Source organism: Watersipora subatra, chromosome 2 (genome assembly GCF_963576615.1).
Source record: "Watersipora subatra chromosome 2, tzWatSuba1.1, whole genome shotgun sequence".
NCBI lineage: Eukaryota > Metazoa > Bryozoa > Gymnolaemata > Cheilostomatida > Watersiporidae > Watersipora > Watersipora subatra.
This window is the reverse complement of record NC_088709.1, coordinates 40,126,112-40,150,398: the sequence shown is the minus strand read 5'-3', so window position 1 is coordinate 40,150,398 and position 24,287 is coordinate 40,126,112. Positions and strand designations below refer to the sequence as shown.

At 34.2% G+C, this 24,287-nt stretch overlaps 1 protein-coding gene across 1 annotated transcript in view; it reads right to left on the bottom strand.

The window, feature by feature from the left end:
- The window catches only part of LOC137388203 (twitchin-like), a 141,327-nt gene that overhangs the window by 105,008 nt on the left and 12,032 nt on the right, over positions 1 to 24,287 (bottom strand). Inside the window, exons 7-18 of the mRNA XM_068074707.1 lie at positions 19,893 to 19,959; positions 16,107 to 16,201; positions 14,631 to 14,778; positions 13,646 to 13,750; positions 13,024 to 13,046; positions 12,347 to 12,394; positions 10,639 to 10,758; positions 6,486 to 6,639; positions 4,587 to 4,726; positions 2,988 to 3,126; positions 2,302 to 2,399; positions 168 to 351 (exon numbers count right to left, since the gene is read on the bottom strand). Coding sequence (XP_067930808.1) covers positions 168 to 351; positions 2,302 to 2,399; positions 2,988 to 3,126; positions 4,587 to 4,726; positions 6,486 to 6,639; positions 10,639 to 10,758; positions 12,347 to 12,394; positions 13,024 to 13,046; positions 13,646 to 13,750; positions 14,631 to 14,778; positions 16,107 to 16,201; positions 19,893 to 19,959 — 1,321 coding nt within the window. The remainder of the gene's footprint in view (positions 1 to 167; positions 352 to 2,301; positions 2,400 to 2,987; positions 3,127 to 4,586; positions 4,727 to 6,485; positions 6,640 to 10,638; positions 10,759 to 12,346; positions 12,395 to 13,023; positions 13,047 to 13,645; positions 13,751 to 14,630; positions 14,779 to 16,106; positions 16,202 to 19,892; positions 19,960 to 24,287) is intronic.

Sequence of the window (24,287 nt, the reverse complement as noted above, 5' to 3'; positions counted from 1 at the left end):
ACATGCGAGTAAATTGACATACGAGCTGAGTCTCGGAACGCATTAAGCTCGTAAGTCGAAGTATGACTGTATCTAAATAGATGAATTTTGTATCTTATAGCAGGTAGGTTTGTTAGACTATATGATTCAATCAACTATCTAACCCAATGAACATAAGTAATACTTACAGGCGACAGCAAGAGGAGCTGAGCACTGTTGGTCTCCTACTAGACACCAGTAGGTGTCAGTGTCAGCCTTCGCACAATTCTTTATACGAAGAGTACGGTGCAGTTTGTTTGTTACTAGCTCATATTTCTCTGACTTGAATATCTCCTTACGAGAGCTCTCAGTTGCACCGCGGAACCAGCGCACCTGGTGTAGTAATAGTGTGAGTAGAGATGAAACAACGAACTCAACCAAGAAGCAACAAACACACATTGATAAAAGACACTCTCCAACAGGTGTGTTGAATGAATCTATAAGCATTCTATAAGCGTAGACTTTAATAGAGTGTAAAAATGACTAGGAAAGTTATTATTGAAGACAAAACAAATGATTAATACCTTGAAGGTAAAAGTTAAATTTATTTCATTCACTTATCCACATATATATTATAACTAGCTGTGCTACCCGGCGTTGCCCAGGTAATAAAAGTCTTCGGACAGAAAATTGATTTGTATTTAACATATAACAACATTTCCCATTCTAACTTTCAAACTACATACCATGAGAAAAGTGTGTCGTGTAATTGAAATAAATTAAGAGAAAAATAAAAACAACTGCAAAGGTTTTAAAACTTTGCCAAACAGTTGTAACTTTCAAGCTATTAGCCTGGCACAATGTCAATGGAAATTTCCAGTAAGCTAGTTAATACCTAAGCGCTAAGCTTCTAAAGACGGTATGCCATTACGTTGCGTCAGCATTGTCCAGCTACACCATGCTAATGATAGCTACAACTGGAGGGAAACACAAACTTTCACATTTATATGTATATATATAGATATAACTAGCTGTGCCACCCGGCGTTGCCCATGTAATAGAAGAGTATTTGGACAGAAAATTGATTTGTATTTAATATATAACAACATTTGCCATTCTAACTTTCAAACTACATATCATGAGAATAATAAAAACGATTGTTAAAGGTTTTATAACTGTCAAACAACTGTACCTTTCAAGCTAGTAGCCTGGCATAATGCCGATGGAAAATTCCACTAAGCTAGTTAATAAGGTTAGGCTTCCAATGACGGTAAGCCATGACTTTGAGTCTGCATTGTTGTCCAGCTCAGGTGTTCTAATAATAGCTATAGCCGGAAAACTAACAGACAGATATACGACATTCAGACGGACTTTGAGAAATATATATATAGATAGAAGATAGATATAGTATTGACAGTATCGAAACAATTGTCTTCACTGTTGCGATTGTTAAAAAATGTCATTAAAACTTGAAAAAACACTTTTATGCAATATCAGGTGTTTTATAAGCGCTGTCATCTATGTGGGAGACTTACCAACATGGTAAAATTTATGTTAGAAACTTACTGACACCTAAAGCTACCTACATTCAAAGCTGTGTGTACCCAGTAAAATAATCAGAGAGATTTTGCTAAAGATCTAATCATCCAATCAATCAGGGCGATTCTGGAATGTCGGTCAATAAAAAACTTGTAAAATATTTAGTTTGTCCGCCTTCACTAGCAGATAGCAGATAGCACTCGAACCAAAGGGAGCTGTGTTTCATTCAGTCATAAACAATTTAAATTAACATTGAAAGTGAGCACTCCCCTTAACTTAATGCAAAATTACTGTAATCTTGTACTCTAAACCAAGAGAATTTAATAAGAGAAAGGAGAAAAGTTGTCGATACAAACCAATAATACCATAGTTATGGACAGTCATTAAGTTAAAAGGTTATGTTTAGTTTTTCTCATTTGAAGGACCAAATGGATGAGTTTGGAAAGGATTAGGCAGGTTACATGTATTTTACAGTTCTTATAACGTAAAATCTATATAACTTAAATATTCTAGGAACAGACTGTTTATGTTCTAGGAGCGTCTATTTTATATTATTGTTGAGGATATGGTACGACTATAAGAAGATGGTAAATGTAACAAATATGGCGCGAGAATTATAGGAAATATTCAAACATCGTATTGTATTCATTTTTGAAAAGGTTTAAAATTGCTAATGAATTTGATCTGCTTGCTTAAAACTTGAAATACATAGAGAAAATAACTCCAAGAATTTGCTAATATCACTGGTAGAGAAAATAAGAATACAAAAGACTAATAGGAGAAAAGAAAAGATGAGTGACACACCTTCGCTCGCTCATGGTTAACTAGAACGACGAGCTCTGCATCATCATTTTGTAAGACCTCATGCTCTGATAGCTTCTGGACAAACTCATAATCCATTTCTAAAAACAGTCCACAGACAAAGGAGTATTTCTAACAAATTTTGAATCAGGTATTCGTCTGCACACTGATGATCTTCGGAGAGTTTACTAAACTCAGTCAGTAATTCTAAATTTGGTAATTCGGAGTTGTCCATCAACAGCAATATTTCCCAGCAGTCATAGGTCCCATGACTCAATAGCATTTCATCTTTATACTCGGCATAAATGACAAAATGAAATTTTTTCAAAGGTTTCATGTATAGTCATACTTCGACATACGAGTGTCCTAACACATGAGAAAGTTGAGACATGAGGAAAGTTCCAAGCAAACTTTTGCTTTGAGATGCAAGAAAAATTTTCAATGAAAGCATACGAGAGGGTTCTTAATGCAACCAATACCCACAACATTCACTAGCAAATCATAAAATAAATCATACCAAATATTTTAGGGATGTTTTTGACTTGTGGTCTAATCTCACATTGCAAAGACTGCATTAATTCACAATATTTAAACAAAACTAGACCACAGCGATGATCAAATTTCTTACGGTGTCTACTGTAAGAGTAAAGGAAGTTTTATATTATGAACATCTTGCAATAGATACGCACCATCAACTGTGACCTTGCATGAGGTCACATCCTTGTATACTTCGCACTCGTATGTGCCTGCCATATCTAGTTGGGCTGCTGATACCTTGAGTATGCAGGACGTCCCGCTCTGGTGAATGCTTATTAGATTGCTCTCGGACTAAAAAAAAATAGCAGAGCATAATAATAATAATGATTATAATAATAACAATGTTGACGTGAAGAAATACTCAATGGTACAACAGACAGCGCTGTTAGGATTGGCTAACATCCTCAGCAAGGTCCTGCCCACCACAGCCTGCTGACACAGGTCACAGGTTGATGGCAGGAAATAAAACCAGCATAAGCTGTAACTAAACCAATAATAATAATAATAGTAATAATAATAATAATAATAAGTATTGCAAAGAGATTTGTTAAGCTTGCTAAAGATAACACTTCACTATCCTTCAATTTTTTGAGATGTCATTTTATCGTTGTCGGCCATCTTTATGGACAATTTTATCGTTAAAAACACAAAGCTTTTGCAATGAATTGTTTAAAACGATGCTTTTGTTTGCATATTTTTTGTTATAGTATCAAAACAACACCTAAAAGTACTAGTAAATAAAAGAAAAACGATCATTTGTTACAAATATGGTGGCTTTTCCATGAACGAGCGCATGTGCAAACGACATGATGTCAAAAAAACGATGGATTGAAGTCCTTCTTTGAGTGGCGCTAGTTAGTTTATGGAGAATAGACATGATGAGCTGAAAATGACACAAATAAAAGTGAACCTCTAAAGTGATAAATGGGGAAACAAAACAGCTGAAAAGCGGATTGACTCTGTAGTTACTGAAGAGAAGGTAACAGGCAGAATATTATCTGGATGTAATACTTTCACATCCCCTGCTGAAAGCCTTACTCAGTCAAATGGTAAGAGTGAAGAAAAAATAAATCCAAGTGGGATAAAGTCTAGAGAGGGACTTGCTAACTAACAACTACATAAACTAAGTTTTATAAGATAGTATAAATATCACTATGGCAACAAAAATAGCTAAATTAAATGCCAAAAATAGAAAGTGGATGTTTGTCGCTATAACCATGCAAAACAATTCTATCAACAAAAAGCGCATCAAGGTCCAATCAGAAGAAAGATAAATTACCACAGGGTCGGCTTTCACTCGTCGCCGCTGGTAACGAGTAAAGAGTATGAAAACATTAAAGTCACTGTTAATCTTTATATGTTAATTGTGTGCTCTTGTATACAATATAGTTATTGTTAACAACCTTCATATGTTAACTGTGTGCTCTTGTATAAAATATAGTTACTGTTAACAACCTTCTTATGCTAACTGTGTGCTCTGGTATACAATATAGTTACTGTTAACAATATTCATATGTTAACTGTGGACACTGGAATACAATATAGTTACTGTTAACAACCTTCTTATGTCAACTGTGTGCTCTGGTATACAATGAAGTTATTGTTAACAACCTTCATATGTTAACTGTGTACACTGGAATACAATATAGTTATTGTTAACAACCTTCATATGTTAACTGTGTGTTCTTGTATAAAATATAGTCACTGTTAACAGAATTTATACGTTAACTGTGTGTACTTATTTTCCTTACAGTTATTTCCACTCCGTTCTTTTTCCAAACTACATCCTGCTGGGACTCTCCAACATCACAGACAAGCTCCGCCTCTTTGCCTTCTTTCCATGTGTATGACTCTCTTAGCTTTTTGCCAAATTTGTACTCTTTACGCTTGGCTAAAAACAGACAAAGTGAGTACATACATTATACACTAATGTGTATGATAGAAATACTTCCAGATTTTCACCGGATTGTAACAAATTAGGTTTTTTGTTTAACCGCATTCATTAGGAAACCAACGATCTACAGGTATATAATATAACTCTCACAGATATATATATAACTGTTTGTCTATCGTTCAGATGTCCAGTTATAGCAATAAAATTATGATTACATAAAATCTACTGGAATTGAACTCGGAACCTACAGGTCTGCAAGCAAGTGTGCTTACTACTAGGTCTGTGTGCTTACTACTAGGTCTGTGTGCTTACTACTAGGCCAAGCAGTCACATTGCTATACAATGAAACATTTGAGGCCATATTCATTACACCGGTTAAAATACGCACGCTTGAAACGATTGAGAAAATACTATTGGTTACTACTAGCTCGCTTGAGGATCGTGATTGATTGCGTGATTATCACGCAGTGATAATCACGCAGTTGCTAGTGTTGCTAGCTTCAGCTACTCAAATTCATTTTGATGGATAAATGATGCGAAAAAATACAGTTGCAGATTGCTGCAAAGTGCTGTCACTAGTTTATCATGTCACCAGTTACCAGTAATGCATGTATTCCGGTACAACCTGTACATGGATTGGGCCGAGTGCAACTAAATCGTCAACCCTATAGAAATGGAGAGTGTTAAGTGTGTGGCGGTCGATTGCCGGGCCCAAGGCCGCGAGGAGGAAAGAAAGAGGGATAGCAACCGACTCTGGACCGGCGGCGAGGCTCAGTCTAGCGCCAGTCACTAAACCTTTTTCTCTCAGCCCTAGACCTAGCAATCGGCCAACAACTCAGTCGAACGAGTCGAGGGTCGGCCTTGGAGAGTGAGAGTCGGAGCAGAGCCGATTGTCACCTCGGTTGAGAGTCGGCTACTGAATTGGCTCTGTGACCGAGGAATGAGGCTTAACATCGCACGAAGACTATAAAAAAGTCTAAATGAGCCACGGAAATCAGAGCATCTGGAAGTCTCAAACTGTGCAGTTTATTGTATGTTTATTACATCTTGAACTGTAGTCATTTATATTTGTGAAATACATGTATATATATTCTCATTGCCTTGTACTCATGTGGTTTGATTCTTAGAAAGCAAGTAGAGGAACTTGGTCGATTCTTTTACAACTGGACACACTTACAGAACCAAAGACAACATCTGTAAAAGCACTGCGCTATACCAGTGATGCACCATGGCAGCATCTAAAGGATGAGAATGAACAAACTTATCTATTGGACTTATCCGTTGCTACAGAATGAAAATGCTAGCATGTCTTGACCTTTTCTTTTCGCTGGGCACAATTTCCTTCCTGTAGAGAGAGTGACTCTGGTCCAGCGACAGCCAGAAATTACTTAAAAATTTACACGCAGCTCTCTGATAATGTCACTAGTTCACATGGGAAAAGGTGAAAGGTCATCTTTGGCAGTTGCCATACTTATTGTTAGCGAAACGCCTACAAACTGCTCATTGAACGCTCTCAGAGCAAAGTTAATAATCACGCTGCAGTGAACACGCAAGAAATATATCACGAACAACCGTCTATTACGGCTCACAGTTGCCTTTCTACTGATTTTTAACCAAAATATAACTTTTTATTCTAGCTGTATTCAGCTGTATTTTAGCTGATTTTTATTTCTAGCTTGTTGTTTGCTGAACACCAATCCTTACTCTAAAATAGAAGTCTCCAATAATCTCTTGGTTTGAATATATGACAAGTTACCTTTGATAAAGAGATTGCATGACGTAACAACTCCATCACAAGAAAGAGTGTAATTTCCGCTGTCCTTCGGTCCAAGTTTTTTAATGTGAAGTTTATGGAAAAAGCCTTCCTGAATTATCTCATCTTTAGAGCCCTTGAACACCTCCATTCGGTTCTTTAAAGATTCACACAAGAGACATTAAGATGACTTTGTGAATTTAATCTATGGAGCACATATTCTAGACTTACTTAGCTCAAAGCAAGAGTGAGCTCATGAATGACTACTACAGTCTATTGACACAAAACTGAGTGACACATTCAGATTGAAGAACTCAAAGTCACCGGTCGCAATCAAAATACTAATTTTGAGAGTGGTAGTTTCCGTTACCTCCCTTAAATGGTGAATTTGAAGCCTGAAATCTCAGTTAGTTGAAGTCAATAGATGGTAGTAATGATCTGGTAGATATAATAAATTTAATATAGATTTGTTGTAGATATGTTTAAATCTACAGATTTAATCTAGCTTTGTTTGATTTTGTTCCTTTCCAGATATGAGTCAGTATCAGTCAGATATGAGTCAGTTATGAGTCAGATATGAGTCAGATATGAGTCAGGTATGAGTCATTTATGAGTCAGATATGAGTCAGTTATGAGCCAGATATGAGTCAGTTATGAGTCAGGTATGAGTCAGATATGAGTCAGATATGAGTAAGTTATGAATCAACTATTAGTCAGATACGAGTCAGGTATGAGTCAGATACGAGTCAGGTATGAGCCAGTTATGAGTCAGATATGAGTCAGGTATGAGTCAGATATGGGTCAGTTATGAGTCAAGTATGATTCAGATATGAATCAGTTATTAGTCAGTTATGAGTCAGATACAAGTCAGGTATGAGTCAGTTATGAGTCCGCTATCAGTCAGGTATGAGTCAGATGTGAATCAGTTATGAGTCAGATACGCTACATTGCAAGCTCTGAAACAGACATGTCATACCCAATGAGCGCACTGAAATATAAATTGCTTGACATCATATAAAGCATTGCATATACAGCACTGCATTGACAAGTTTGGTTTGGATATTTACCATTTGATGATTTTACACAAAGACAAGATTTTACATACAATACCGGCTAGTTTGAGCAAGTTAGTATTTCCAGAATTAAAATATTTTCACAAGTAGAAGAATACCTGAACTAATAAAATTTATTTTAAACTAGTCATCCAACCCTCAGCAGGAAGGATCAGCTAAACACAAGTTTAGTATGAAAACAGAATGTAGAAGAAAACAGTTTAACTTGTCTAATTTTTGTAACATTGCCTCCTCAATTTTTGTTTTCAGGTGCCTATGCTACAGATACATATGACAGTTTAATGTGTTATAAAAGTTAGCACAAAGGGTTTTTATGCTTTAAAACTAGAGCTTGAGTTTCTGATTAAATTGTCTGGAGTGAAAAACTTTTCAACACGCGTCAGTATATACTGTAGAGAGTTCAGAATGCTCTCATCTTGGTATAATGTTGACAAAAGAAAGATATAAGTTTACTATCACTACTCTTTAGTAGCGCTTCCTGGCGAATTTGGCAACTAGCTTTTTAAATCACTCAGTAATCATCACTAGCAATAACAGTTCTGACATGCAAGACATGCAAGAGAGAGGAAGGAAGAGTTTGATTTTAGACAACAGCAAGTCTCTAGGGTCAAAATACTCTTGATAAATTGTCTGGAAAACAGAGGTTAGTAGAGTGCCTGATGATAGGCCAATAAAGTGCCTGGAGATAGGCCAATAGGATGCTTAGAAGCAGAAAGTCACGGTAAAGCTGCATTTACGCCAAGGATTTGCAAACCGACTTGCAAATCGAGTTTTTGTGATCGATTTCTGAATGATTTTATGGGAGCTACGAGCCAGAGTTTTTTTACCACACACAACGCACTAGGAGACAAAAAACAGAAGAGTGCATGCAGTGAGAAGTGTCTGAAAACTGCACACTAACAGAGAGCCTAAAACAAAACATTAGTAGTGTTTGGACACTATGCAGAGAGCTTAGAGACGAACGAATAGTAGAATCCTTAGAAACAGATTAGCTGAGTTCATGAAAATAGAAGGCTGGCAAGATGGCTAAGAGTGGGAAGGGTTGCACAGTGCTCAGAAACAGATTAGCAAGGAAAGAGAAATAAAAGGTTGGCAGAGTGCCTAGAGACAGAAGATTCACAGAGTGCCTAGAGATAGAAGATTCACAGAGTGCCTAGAGACAGATGATCCACTGAGTGCCCAGTGATAGATGATTCACAGAGTGCCTAGAGACAGATGATTCTCAGGGTGCCTATAGATAGATGATTCACAGGGTACCTAGAGATAGATGATTCACAGAATGCCCAGAAATAAATGATTCACAGGGTGCCTAGAGATAGATGATTCACAAAGTGCCTAGAGATAGATGATTCATGGAGTGCCTAGAAATAGATGTAGCAGCAGACACAAGGCGGCAGAGCACCTGAAGTTATAAAGTTAGCAGAGAGAATGAAGCCAAAAGGCAAAGAAACACCTGAAACCAGAAAGTAAGCAAAGTATAGAAAACCCTAAAACCACTATTGCCAACTCTGTCATTTATATGCACATATTTACCTACACAAGATTCAGATATCAGAATGAAAAACCACAGACAGATCTAACACAGACACAATCTCTCGAGCTGACAGCAACATAATATAACAATCAGTCTGAGAAATAATCTTCCAAACAGAAGCAAATGGAAAACAAGAAGTGATGCCAACTTAATATACTATCACATAAGTCTTGATGGCTTACCTTTTCTATCCTCAATCCATTCTGTCAAATTGTGAAACATATTGGTAACGGATGGATATATCGTATTTTTTATATCTCCTTTTAACTTTTCATAAAAATTTTCACAAACCTTTCTTAAATCAAACTAGCTGAAACAATTGACCTCTATAAAAAGTCTTAGTACCATAAAACTATGAAAAAGCAAGGCACCCTTACAAGGCACCCTTACAAGGCACCCTTACAAGGCACCCTTACAAGGCACCCTTACAAGGCACCCTTACAAGGCACCCTTACAAGGCACCCTTACACTTACTAAATGAAATTTTCAAAATTCAAGCATCCAATTTAAGATCATTTTAATCAGTGAAAAACCGAGTAGGAAAAAAGCGCTGCATGATTAGGATGGGTTCCCAGATTTCAACTTCTGACTAACTGATCTCATCATTATCATTGAATAAAATGATAAGTAGTTAGCACCATCAGAGTAAAATTGTAAAATGTTAGAGAAAGCAGATGTAAGTTTTGAAAATTCTTAAGCTAGGCTATTTTATAATTTTTTACAGAGTTGTTGCCGATAACACAGTGAGTTTTGCTGTAAGATATTATTGGTAAAAGTCAACTATAACTAAACATTCGCAGTGAAATTCAGAATTGACTGACTTACAGCATATTCTAAATAAACTGACTCCCAATTTAGTCATCAAAGTTATTTTATATGCTTTCTCATGATGCTCACATCATATCTAGTAGGTGATGTTGCATATCAAAATGATGCGGAAAGTTTTCTCTACGCACTAAAACGAAATTGAGTAAGTTTAAAAGCTCAATTCTATTGCCATAGGCCGTGCTTGCACCACAACAAATAGTCTTGTTCTCCCAAAATAATTATGCATGCTTATCATTTTATTTATTTATATGTATTTACGAGGTTGGTTTTTCATAAACACCACCATTTTCTTCAACACAGTGGTAAATGGTTTAACATAGTTTTATTTTATAATTCACGAGTATTATTCAGTTATATTGGATTACCACGATTAACAATGACTAACAATATTCACAATTTCCAGGGTGGTCAGGTTATCTAGAACACCACTATAAGTCTTTGATAAATTTTTCCCGCTTGTGAAAAAGGCTGCGAGTTTTTCCAGGTGTGTGACAATTGGAACGACAAAAATATTGAGAGGGAAAGTTAGATTGCGAAAGACCTTCACTTTGCATTGTAAAATAAAAGAGCAAGGACAGACAACTCTGACTAATTTAATGCAATTGTAACCTAGTCAGGTCAGCATGTCTGCATACATAAGTCCATAAGCCCTTTGATCTAATAGCTGTAAATCAGCTATGCTTAGAGGAAGTTGATAGAATAACTGTAATCAATGTCATACCCTTTGCCATTTCGCTGTTCGAACATTTTTGACAGAAAACTCTGCTTCTAATATCACTTCTTTATCGACTCCTTCTTCTACGGTGATGTCTTTGAGCGGAGACACAAAGGATGGCACAACCTGCACAACCAACCAGCATGTTATGTTGAGCAAACACGAAATTCACCTGTCCACAACTCCAAAGTAAATGAACATTACCTCAATAACGTCTTCAACTAGTTAACTTTTCTAAATACATTAGTAATAAATTACTATCATCAATGATATATATACCATTGATGATATATATACTGTATGTATTACTTGATTGGCGATGATGATATTACCAGAGATAATTTAAGGCGAGTTTAAGATAAAGTCAGAAATTTTATTTGAAAAGGCGAATATATGTCTATTTGCTGACGACCTTTATCTTCCTTATAAATTATAGTTTTGAGCTCATCTTGAACTTTGAACTCATCTTGAATTCTCCTTAAAGGGTCACTCACATGGAATCCTAGTAGATGTTACCAGAAAAGTATAAATGTTTTTCTATCAGTTGAGATTTCTGTTGTTGTTTCAGGTGATCTGACTGTCAGGATATCTCAAGATTAAAATCAACAAAAATTGATGGCGGTAAAATGCTAAAAAAAGATTGCTCCAAAAATGACATCAACAGGTGAATTTCCTGTTTGTCCCTCTTGTTATGACATCGGTTATTGCGTTCAAGTTTGAGAGTTATGAGTCTCTATTGAAATATATTTTATTTTGTATTTACTCATGATTGTTAGAATAAAACTTCACATATAGCCTCAGATACATTGCTATAGATGTTACAGATAGGTTGGTTAGAACTTGTCTAATTGTTTTTCCTATAAATACTGTGTAAACATATGAGTACTCAACGTTGATGAGTCTGCATATTTATCTCTTATAAACATCATGCACAACTATTGATGTCATTTTTGGGGAAGTCTGGCATGTCTTTTATCAGCGTTTCAACCGCAGATCAAGTTTTGTCGATTTTAATCTAGAAGCATGATGGCAGTCGGACCACTTGAAACAGCAAACAAAATCTCAAAAGGTAAAAAAATATTTACGCTAATATTTCTGACTAATTGCAAATCTTCATCATATTCCAAGATATTTTATTGTCAAACCACCTATTTGATTATATTGACTAGCTCAGGGGTTGACCAGCTGTTGACTAGCTGGAGCCTTTTTTTCCAGTTTTATGATTCTCGGGTTAGATAATTTGGAAAACATTTGTTTGAAATAAAATTATATTCGATAAAGTAATATTTTTATAATATAATATATAACATAATATATATATATTAAATATTATATATATATATAATATTATATAATGTATATATAATATAATATTATATTAATAATATAATAATAAATAAAATATTATAAATATTTATTTAATATATAATATTATAGTAAATTAAAAATAATTTATTATAATATTATATAATATAAATTATATAATATTATAATATATATATTATTATATATTATATTATACATTATATATAATATATAATATACATAATATAATTTATATAATAAAATAAGTAATATATATATAGATGTACTAAATAAGAAACAGCTGAACTATCTTGTTAAGCTTAAACTGTTCTATGAGTGTTTATACACAGAAGACACAGTGAGCAGCATCTTTAGACAACTTAATTTAATTATGTAGTTAGAATCTTACAGGTTTCTTCTTCTCCCTGTGTTTGAGGTCAGGCCAGTCAATTCCCTCCTGTAATACATAAAATGAGCACTAGAATGAAACATAGAAGGAAACATAGAGTAGAACATAGAGCGAAACATAGAGTGAAACATAGAGTGAAAGAGAGTGAAACTTTCTTATATTTTATAAAGGAACATTTTCACTGAATGTTTATGTTCTACTAGGAATACCTGTATTTACAATTTGTGTTTGCTTCTACAATGTATATCGCTTTGAACTGATAGCAACTACAGTCGTACATTGATGGATGTGATATCGTGATGAGTGGTCAAGCTGATATCTAATTTGCATTTAATAAATAAACCTTTCAGGTAGAAACATTTCGCAGATATAAAAGCGAAGAATGAAATGCAATGATGTCATCACAACAAAGAGTTTAGTGTCACAGATATGCCCATACAAGATGCACACAGAGAAAATCTCATCTCTGCCAAACCTCACGTCATCTCTAATAAACAGTTTCATGCAGCGCAATGTTTAACGTAAGGTCAGTGATGTTTCAAGAAATTAAAACATTTATAATGTGACATTATAAGCACAAAAGAAATGAGCGTTATTAAAATGTATTGGCAGGATGCTCGTTACATCATAGAACATTCCAGACATTTTGGCCGTACAGGACGTAGAAAACGATTTACCTCTTGTGAGCTTTCCTTTTCTCCTGATACAAAAAGAAATGCTGTATGTAAACTGGTCACACAGTTTAAGACAGGAACATAAAACCAGATGGCTTCAAATACGAACGCTTCAAATTCCTATGAAAGGTCGGAGAAATTACAGGAGTAACTTTTGTAGGAAGTTGGATTATTGTTATGTGTTGACAACTTCCTATCAAAAATTGAAGGAATTACAGGAGTAACCCTTGTTAGGAAGTTGGGTTATTGTTGAGCTGACAACTTCCTATGAAAAATTGGAGAAATTAAAGGAGTAACCCTTGGTAGGAAGTTGGGTTATTGTTATGAGCTGATAATTTCCTATTAAAGATTGGAGAAATTACAGGAGTAAACCTTGATAGGAAGTTGGGTTATTGTTATGTGCTGACAACTTCCTATTAAAAATTATAGAAACTACAGGAGTAACCCTTGGTAAGAAGTTGGGTTATTGTTATGAGCTGACAACTTCCTATTAAAGATTGGAGAAATTACAGGAGTAAACCTTGATAGGAAGTTGGGTTATTGTTATGTGCTGACAACTCCACATTGAAGATTGAACGAATTAAGTGTTAGTGAAGAATTCAGCTCAGCAAAAGCGTACACTTACGGTGTTTGAGTTTGCCCCAGTCTGGGTCATCCTCACCACTCCCTCTCTTCTTGTAGTCTTTGTGTTTGAGGAGAGACCGGAAGTCGAGGTTAGAATCTTTTGGATCTACATAGAAAAATGTCAATAGCTTCAATAGCCCATCTCCCATGAATGGAAGAAAAACATAGACAGCTTTATATCATCAGCTATTGTATGTACCCTCATCAACGTAATACATACTTGGCTAGCAGTTAACAGCTGATAGCATAACTCCTTTTTTCAGTACAGAAAAGATACCTATCGTATTATATCTTCTTCATGGTTAGATTTGAGTTGGAAAATGAGAAAATTGCTGATACAAACGAAATAAAATACTACAAAAACACAATTCTACTTTGCCTGAAGCTCTGCATCATTTTTCACCAATTTCACGTGTCAAAAACTGTGAGCACACATGTTAACAATGCTGTTGTAAGGTCAGACATATAATTCTAGCACCATGCTGTTCGTTCAGCGTGATCAATCACACTCTTTCATTATAACTTATCAAAGATCTTTAGTTACAAAACTGCAAACATCATTAAGTACATGCAACGCGACTCATCAGAGATGTCCAATTTCAAAACAGAACTAGCTGAAAATTTGTTGATTCATTGAATAAAATAATAAAGTGACACATTATATATAACGGGTATTAAAATCATGAGATTTAATAAGTGTATAGAAATGTATGAGTAGTATTGTTATTGATGGCAATTTAAAATAGGTTGAAGAATAGATATGTTTTTCAAGGGCCAAAAAGCATTAATATACAGAAAAACTTGAACATAACTGAATAAGTAAAAGTACATGACCTTCTGTGAATGTGCTAGCACTGCTACCATACAACAACCTTCTGTGATTGTGAAAGCACTGTGAACATACAATGATTTTCTGTGAATGTGCTAGCATTATGACCATACAAAACTATAACATATATAAAAATTTATAGTCCCTGTCGACTTACCTTTAACATAGATGTTAAAGGAAGCATCGTGATTGCTGTGTCCATCTGGGTTCAAGAGTTGAATGCTGTATTTACCTTCATCAGCGAATTTCAGCTGGTTGATCGTTATTCTTATTGTTTTGGAGGCAGAATCAATGTCGAACTGTACCTGATTATACAGATGTCAAATACAGTAGGAAAGATAAATTGCTCTCAGCTAACAGATGGCCAAAATCAGACATCAACAGCGATGCTAACAAGATTCGAATAATACGAATTTAGTGTATGGTCAAAACGGACCAGCAAAAGGTTGGGTGATAAAATTGTCACAAAACCTACTCATGACTGTAAGAAAATTTGATCAGTTTGTTATACAATTTTTATGGACATTAGACAATTTATATCTGTTGAGGGGGCAGAACAAGGCCAGGCTAAATGTAATCAAAGTAGTGTAACACAACGTTTATACGCTGTAAAGGTAGCGTAAGATGCTGTTCATTCATTGCTTATGTAGTTGACATACTGTTTATCTGTCATCAATATACGGTAGTGCATATCCAGGATAAAGACAATTCAGAATCAGGAATTCAATTGACAGAAAAGTACTGAATATTCGTCAATCGGGCAGTTAACACATTGCCAAAAAACCTGATTATTTGTGATTAGTCAAAAGAGTTGATTCCCAAAACATAGTTTGATAACCTTTTAATAGTTTCTGAAGAAAACTGATTGTGTTTGTGAGACACCTTCAAATGAAGCCTATAGGGCTTCACACAAACAACTATCTACATGTACACATGTATACTTGTCTGTAATGAGGTGTGTGTGCGTGCGTGGGGGTGCGTGGGTGTGTGGGTGGGGGTGTGTGCGTGGGTGGGTGTGTGATGATAATTATTTAACAGATTACATCTAGTGAAAGCTGAAGCTTTTTCTGTTCGATTCTTTTCATGAATTCCAATTGTTATTTTGGAATAAGTTAGTTTTTATCATTATGATAGTGCTTTGCTATTTCACAAACACTATTGGGGCCATCACAAATCATTGGTGATCGATAATAGTTAATTAAAATGATAATGATCATATCAATTAAATTAAAGCAGAATCCAAAACAGAATTTGACCTCGGCCTTCATTGGCCGAGGTCAAATATCATTGGTTAATTTATTTGGCAACGCAATACAATACATCGTTTACTAGCATCAGTGTGTGTGTTCACAACAAATGTTTATGCTGTGCATTGTTAAGGCATTGTGTAGGCAAGTGTTCCCATGTTTTTAATCTATGTAGCTAGGAAGACAGCATCATTTTTGAGCGCATTCAGCTCGCATTATCATGTGTTGCGCCGTTCACAGCTAAGCCAATCTCTGTGGTAGCAGCAATGCATTGCTAGCATCCCGTTGTTGTTAATATTCAACTGAAATGCATAACACCAAATGAAGCATCCTCGGTCGACATGAGAGACAAGAAAATAGAAACAGCCAAACAAATTCTGTCTTACCTTCTTGCCTGGTTTGATTTCTCTTTTTCCTTTGATAAACCTTATCTCAGGCATCACGTCATGGTTGATGGTGAATTCAATCAGACAAGAACCGCCTAAAGAACACAACATACTGCAACCATGTGACATAAGAACACAACATACTGTACCCATATGACATAAGAACACAACATAATGTAACCATATGACATAAGAACACAACATAATGTAACCATGTGACCTAAAACACAACATACTGTACCCCTGTGACCTAAGAACACAACATACTGTAACCATGTGACCTAAAAACACAACATACTGTACCCCTGTGACATAAGAATACAACATACTGTACCCATATGACATAAGAACACAACATACTGCCACCATATTTGGCAAAGCCACTTAAAGCTATGTATGTCAAAACATTAATCATATGGTTTTGAATGATGATTTTTCAAACCCATTAAATCAAATTGAGACTTGGCTCTCTCCGCTGTTTACTACGTGTTTTAATCCTCTTTACACAATTAATTATATAATCATATTAGTGAGATTTGAAAAATTGGCCATTTTTATGTTTTTCATGCAGCTAAAATATGAAAGTTTTTATGTGCTGTTGTGTAATATTTAAATAGGTTTGATAGAAGAGAAATAAAATTTAAGCAACATTGAATCTTGTTGAGTTTAAATATTTTAATACAATATTTTTTGCATTGATGGACTCAAATTTCTTCGCCATACATTCACAAAACTGAGGCTCAGCCATAACTATTCTATGCCTAGTATTATTCTATTTTAGACGCAAATGACTGCTTCAAATTACCTAAATTCTATGTTCTCGCTGCCTAACAGAAATATGAGTCCAATAAAATTCTAACATAACATCATACAGTCAAATAGCGCATCAATGATCTGCTTCACAAAGACATTTCACTTTAGTGAATAGATTTAAAAATGACCTTAACACAAATATATCCGATGCCTTTAATAGCAATGTAAAATGCAATAAAAGTTCATGATAAACACCCATCAGCCATTTAAGTGCAATTGTATTGTGTTTGTTACTTATAACTTAACATATTTGTAACATAATAACAATATTTAAATGACCTTTATAAAAGACAACCTTTCCTGTCATATTCACATTTCATTAGAATGAAAGGAAATTCGCTCACTAAAAAGTCATAAGATTTCGACTATTTCTGGGCACTGTGGGTATCAAATTATCAATAGAAATCTAAGTATTTTACCTTTTTAATAAAATATGGTGAAAGGATTATTTAGCCTAAGAATCCTACACGATATAAAAAACACACCTCTCATTTTTCATAAAACTCACTTGAAGAAAAGAATGCTATGAATCTTATGTTTCATGTCAACTGCGTAGAGCTGAGTTTTTATGAAAGGGATTCACCTTATATGATATGTTGCAGTCTATAAACTTTCTGTTACTACAACCTACAATTCACTATCCAGACTCACATTGCTATTAGATTATTAACTTTTAAAACACTTTACTTCAAATCACTCAATAATTCCTGACTTTTGTATTTTCATGTTTGTTTTGGTATGTAATGAAAAAAATCCATTTGTTGGTGATTACTAAATCCAATAACTTGTAATACATTCATTATTTGTTTTTATTTGGTCTATTACCTTTATAATGGTGTGATAACATAGTACATACATTCTATTACCTTTATAATGGTGTGATAACATAGTACATACATTCTATTACTTTTATAATGGTGTGATAACATAGTACATACATTCTATTACCTTTATAATGGTGTAATAACATAGTACATACATTCTATTACCTTTAGAATGGTGTGATAACATAGTACATACATTCTATTACCTTTAGAATGGTGTGATAACATAGTACATACATTCTATTACCTTTATAATGGTGTGATAACATAGTACATACATTCTATTACCTTTAGAATGGTGTGATAACATAGTACATACATTCTATTACTTTTATAATGGTGTGATAACATAGTACATACATTCTATTACCTTTATAATGATGTGATAACATAGTACATACATTCTATTACCTTTATAATGGTGTGATAACATAGTACATACATTCTATTACCTTTAGAATGGTGTGATAACATAGTACATACATTCTATTACCATTATAATGGTGTAATAACATAGTACATACATTCTATTACCTTTAGAATGGTGTGATAACATAGTACATACATTCTATTACCTTTAGAATGGTGTGATAACATAGTACATACATTCTATTACCTTTATAATGGTGTAATAACATAGTACATACATTCTATTACCTTTAGAATGGTGTGATAACATAGTACATACATTCTATTACCTTTAGAATGGTGTGATAACATAGTACATACATTCTATTACCTTTAGAATGGTGTGATAACATAGTACATACATTCTATTACCTTTATAATGGTGTGATAACATAGTACATACATTCTATTACCTTTATAATGGTGTGATAACATAGTACATACATTCTATTACCTTTATAATGGTGTGATAACATAGTACATACATTCTATTACCTTTATAATGGTGTAATAACATAGTACATACATTCTATTACCTTTAGAATGGTGTGATAACATAGTACATACATTCTATTACCTTTAGAATGGTGTGATAACATAGTACATACATTCTATTACCATTAGAATGGTGTGATAACATAGTACATACATTCTATTACCTTTAGATTGGTGTGATAACATAGTACATACATTCTATTACCTTTAGAATGGTGTGATAACATAGTACATACATTCTAAAATAAATTTATGAGATGTTATGAACATCTATCGCAGAGTTGGACAGACTTTCAAAGCATAATGATTAAAATTAAAAGTTGGAAAGTAAAGGTGAAGGTTCTTAATTCACGATGTCATTGAATTTGGGCAATGGAAGAACAAGTTCTTAGCTTTGTAGCCCTCATTGATGGAACCAACAAATAGGTCAAAAATTATACTTATGTCCAACAATTTAAAATTTATTAGTTTTTTTGATTACACAAATTTTACGAATAAAAAATACTTTATGTCGTGAGTGGCTCAAAGTAAAGCTGGTCCTTTGCGTGATTACATGAAACTAAACTTGCTGGGTTTTGGCGTCTTTTCTGATCCATTACGTAACAGAATGGTTGCTTGAGAAATAAACATGATCCATCTTAAGTTCAATCAAATGTTGACCATCAAAAGTTGTTTGCAATGATTGGTCAATTCAGGTATTAGCAAAACTTCCCAATTTATCAGTTGAAGCAAATGCAGCTTCAATCACTCAACTATTGAACTATTGAACTACTGAAAGGCCTTCACAGATCTACCCTAGGACACTTATGTATTCCCGTCATCTAACTTTCGCATTTTCGCGGAGACATCTTCTCGCAAAATTTTCATGAGCGAAACTAAACTATCATAACGAACGAGCGAAAACACGAAAATAAATAGCTTTGTTCATTGATAGTCCAAGAAAAAAATGGCAGCAAGTGATCAAATTAAATTATCGATCTCGCCCACACATTTCTCGATCTCGCCCACACAAATCCAAACTAGTCCAAAATTGAAAATCTTTTCCTTACTAGCAAACTGGACCTGAGGAATCTAATCTGTTTGTTACACTGCATTTATTTTTACATCACTATATTTTTGCACTCATCAGAGCCGCAAAATTAAGTTGCAGCAAAATTTTACTCTGTGTGCTACTCACGAAACTATATACTATCGAAATAAGAGTGTCCTAGGGTATTATTAAGTGGTCAATCAACTATCAACCCACCATCTATACACGTGATGTTCTGAGGCCGCATGCTAAAACTTGGTCCTTCAGTCGGCCCCAAATCTTCCTCGGTTGATATAACCTTCTTTTCCATTCTTGTTGTAGTCTAAAACATTAAATATAATATATATATATATATATATATATATATATATATATATATATATATATATATATATATATATATATATATACAGTGGTGATACAAAGTATGGAACCGCCTCAATCTTTTGTTGGGTAGCAATGAGCTGTGAGTTGTATTTGATTTTTCTATAGTCAATAATTTACACAATTATACCAAATTATATATCATTTTAATTGTCACAGTGTTGGCTTTTTGATAAAACTAATTCAAAACCACATCTTATTTTCTATAAAATATTATTAGAGGTTTACTGAAGGCTGTTAGAAAATTTTTGAACAGATCACTTTTATCAAATAGTGTCTGAACAAAATTAATTAAATACCATTTATTTTTATTTTTGACCGTGCAGTTATTGTGAACCAAACTAAAGACAAGTTTTAGTAGCCTTGAAGGAGCTGTTTTGGTCCATAAGATGATCACTTCACTTGACCAAGTGTATATGTGTATGTAAGTGTGATAAGTGTATATGTGTATGTAAGTGTGATAAGTGGTTGACCTGTATATATATACTTTTCTTGGAGTATAAACCAGCGACTAGAAAATACAATTCTATGTAGTGTATAATCATTTTACTAAGAAAATTTTTTTACATATGGTGTCACCAAAATATCAATAAATAAAAATGCTTGCCATGTGATGTCATAAACATAAAAACACAAATTTACACAAGGAAGACTTGAAACTACTAAGCTTACGTCTTCTACATCTTATCTCTTCTGACAAAAGTTTAAAAAATTCAAAGACTTTGCAATAGCATCTTTTGGTAAGTACAAAGAAATCATCACATCATGGATATCTGGTACTTGAGAATTGAGACATATCAGTAATGTATGAAAGAGTTAAACCATTCAGCATTTCAAATCCAACAGTGTTAACATACCAGTCAGTAGGTGACCATTCACCGTTGCAATGGTACTTAACAGTCTCAACTGTACATAGACTGTTCTCTCAGAGCATAGCTCAGTTTCTAGGAGTAATGTAATGTATTCAGAAATAAGCTATCACTGAGTGAATCGATTAGACCATCTGTCACTTGCTAAGCTTCAGGGGCAACCAGCGTGTGAAACATGACTTGCCACATATGGCAAGAAAATCTGAGAATTGGCTGTCAATATAGTGTTAACCGATTCTGTGAAATTACACAGAACTTTGGTAAATTTTATCAGCAAGTATCGGTATTTTTTAATCAGATGCAAACTTTTTATCATTCGTGATTGTTTTTGATGTTTGAGGTGATCTGACTGCCAGGATATTCCGATAGAAATATCCTGATTGAAATCGACAAAATTTGATGACAGTAAAAAAAGCTTAGCAAGAATACGAGCTAAAATGATGTCACTAGTTGCACAGCTGTCTAACGCTGTCTCATATAGACTCTATAGACGTTATACTCAACTACTGTATAGACGTTATACTCAACTACTGTATAGACGTTATACTCAACTACTGTATAGACGTTATACTCAACTACTGTATAGACGTTATACTCAACTACTGTATAGACGTTATACTCAACTACTGTATAGACGTTATACTCAACTACTGTATAGACGTTATACTCAACTACTGTATAGACGTTATACTCAACTACTGTATAGACGTTATACTCAACTACTGTATAGACGTTATACTCAACTACTGTATAGACGTTATACTCAACTACTGTATAGACGTTATACTCAACTACTGTATAGACGTTATACTCAACTACTGTATAGACGTTATACTCAACTACTGTATAGACGTTATACTCAACTACTGTATAGACGTTATACTCAACTACTGTATAGACGTTATACTCAACTACTGTATAGACGTTATATTCAACTACTGTATAGAAGTTATACTCAACTACTGTATAGACGTTATACTCAACTACTGTATAGACGTTATACTCAACTACTGTATAGACGTTATACTCAACTACTCTATAGACGTTATACTCAACTATTGTATAGACGTTATACTCAACTACTGTATAGACGTTATACTCAACTACTGTATAGACGTTATACTCAACTACTGTATAGACGTTATACTCAACTACTGCATAGACGTTATACTCAACTACTGTATAGACGTTATACTCAAATATACTGTATAGACGTTATACTCAACTACTGTATAGACGTTATACTCACATTTTTGTTTGAATCTGTCAATTTTAACCAAGAACAAGTTTTGTTGTTTTAATATTGAAACATCCTGGCAATCACACCACCTCAAACATCAAAAATAATCGCAAATGATAAAAAATACTAATACTTCCTAATAAAATCTAATAAAATTAAGAGTAAGTTCAAGTTTGAAAGCAATAAAACCTTTTAGCAAAAAAAAGGTAATTGTTTTTGTTTTTACAAGGTAATTGTAAATACAAAAACTATACAGGAGATTGTATTGACTCCAATTTTTTTATCAAATAATTCTAGTGGTGAAAAACTCAACTTTTGCACTACTATAAATATATATATATATATACATATACATATATATATATTTGCACTACTATATAATAAATGTTTAAGCCAGAAATATTGCTGAAACTGAACATAAACAGTTTTTAACACCATTCAATGCGTAGTACTAGCAACTAGATAACACAACTCCAACTAGATTCTATGCGTAGCACCAGCAACTAGATAACACAACTCCAACTAGATTTTATGCGCAGCACTAGCAACTAGATAACACAACTCCAACTAGATTTTATGCGTAGCACTAGCAACTAGATAACACAACTCCAACTAGATTCTATGCTTAGCACCAGCAACTAGATAACACAACTCCAACTAGATTCTATGCTTTGCACCAGCAACTAGATAACACAACTCCAACTAGATTCTATGCTTTGCACCAGCAACTAGATAACACAACTTCGACTAGATTCTATGTGTAGCACCAGCAACTAGATAACACAACTCCAAGTAGATTCTATGCATAGCACCAGCGACTAGATCACAAAACTCAGAGTAGACTCTATGCATGGCATCAGCAACTAGATAACACAACTTCAATTAGGCTTAATAAACAGTAGTAGCGACTAGATAACACTACTCCAAGTAAGTTTCTTACATCGAATTAGCAACTAGATAACACAACTCTAAGTAGGTTCCATATGCAGTATTAGCAACTCGACAACACAACTTGAAGTAAGTTTTTTATGTAACATTAGTAAATAGACAACACAACCCCAAGCAGGCCAGTATATTCAAATTCATCTGTGATATTCTAAATTTATTATTGGCTTACCTGTAGGGGTAGCGTCTCAGCTAGGTGCATATATAGTTATGGCTTATATGTGTGCAAGTATATATAAACTTGCAGAGAAAAGAAAATGAGCACAAATGCATCAATGATGAAAGGGCTTATTTGTTTAATTCCATCTGTCCCAAATAAACCTAACATATATTGGAGCTGGAGAGTGGGCAAGCTCTACTTATCTGCACTCTTTCTGTGATAGCTAACTAACACGGAATAACAGAAACCTGTAACTTTAGTGGCCTCGTTCAGCATCTAATCTCATCCTAACTCAGTGGTTCAATTACAGCAAATGGTCTAAGTGGCAATAAATAGAGGATATCTGCAAGGCCTTAGCTGATACGTAGCTGATACGTAGCTGATACTTATTAGACAAGGCCTATCTGTTTCACGCTGTAGCTGGCATACATTGGATAAGACCCATTCCAAATAGTCATAGACTATATTTTAAGCAGTCAAAAAGAGAACAGCCTTTGCCAGAAACTGGAAAAATAATTAGAGGGTTGTCTTCTCGCAATACAACTTCGTGTATAAACAAAACTTGAAAAGATACAATTATTTTCATGGAATTTAAGACTAAGATTTTCTTATTTGTTGTTAATATTATAGAATATTAATTAATAAAAATGCCATGATAGATAAATAGCAAATTAGAAAAAATAAAATAAAGAATCGTAAAGTATAAGAAAAAAGAAACAGCTCTTTTTGCATAACGCTGTGCGATAATATGCATTGGCAAGGTTTGGGTGATTACTATAGTTAGTTTGCAAAGGTAATAGTCTGCTGAATACATATGATAAGTGCACGAACGAGTTGTTCGATGCCAAAACGATACCGTCGGACGCGTCTGACGGATTTCAAAAAATATCGAGCAAGATGTCTACTAATGAACAGGTTTATTGACAAGAAACAGAAGTATGCAAACAAAAAGTATCCAGCTATTTTGAGCTTTGAAAAGAAAACTTCTACCTCTTCACATATTCAGACAAAAG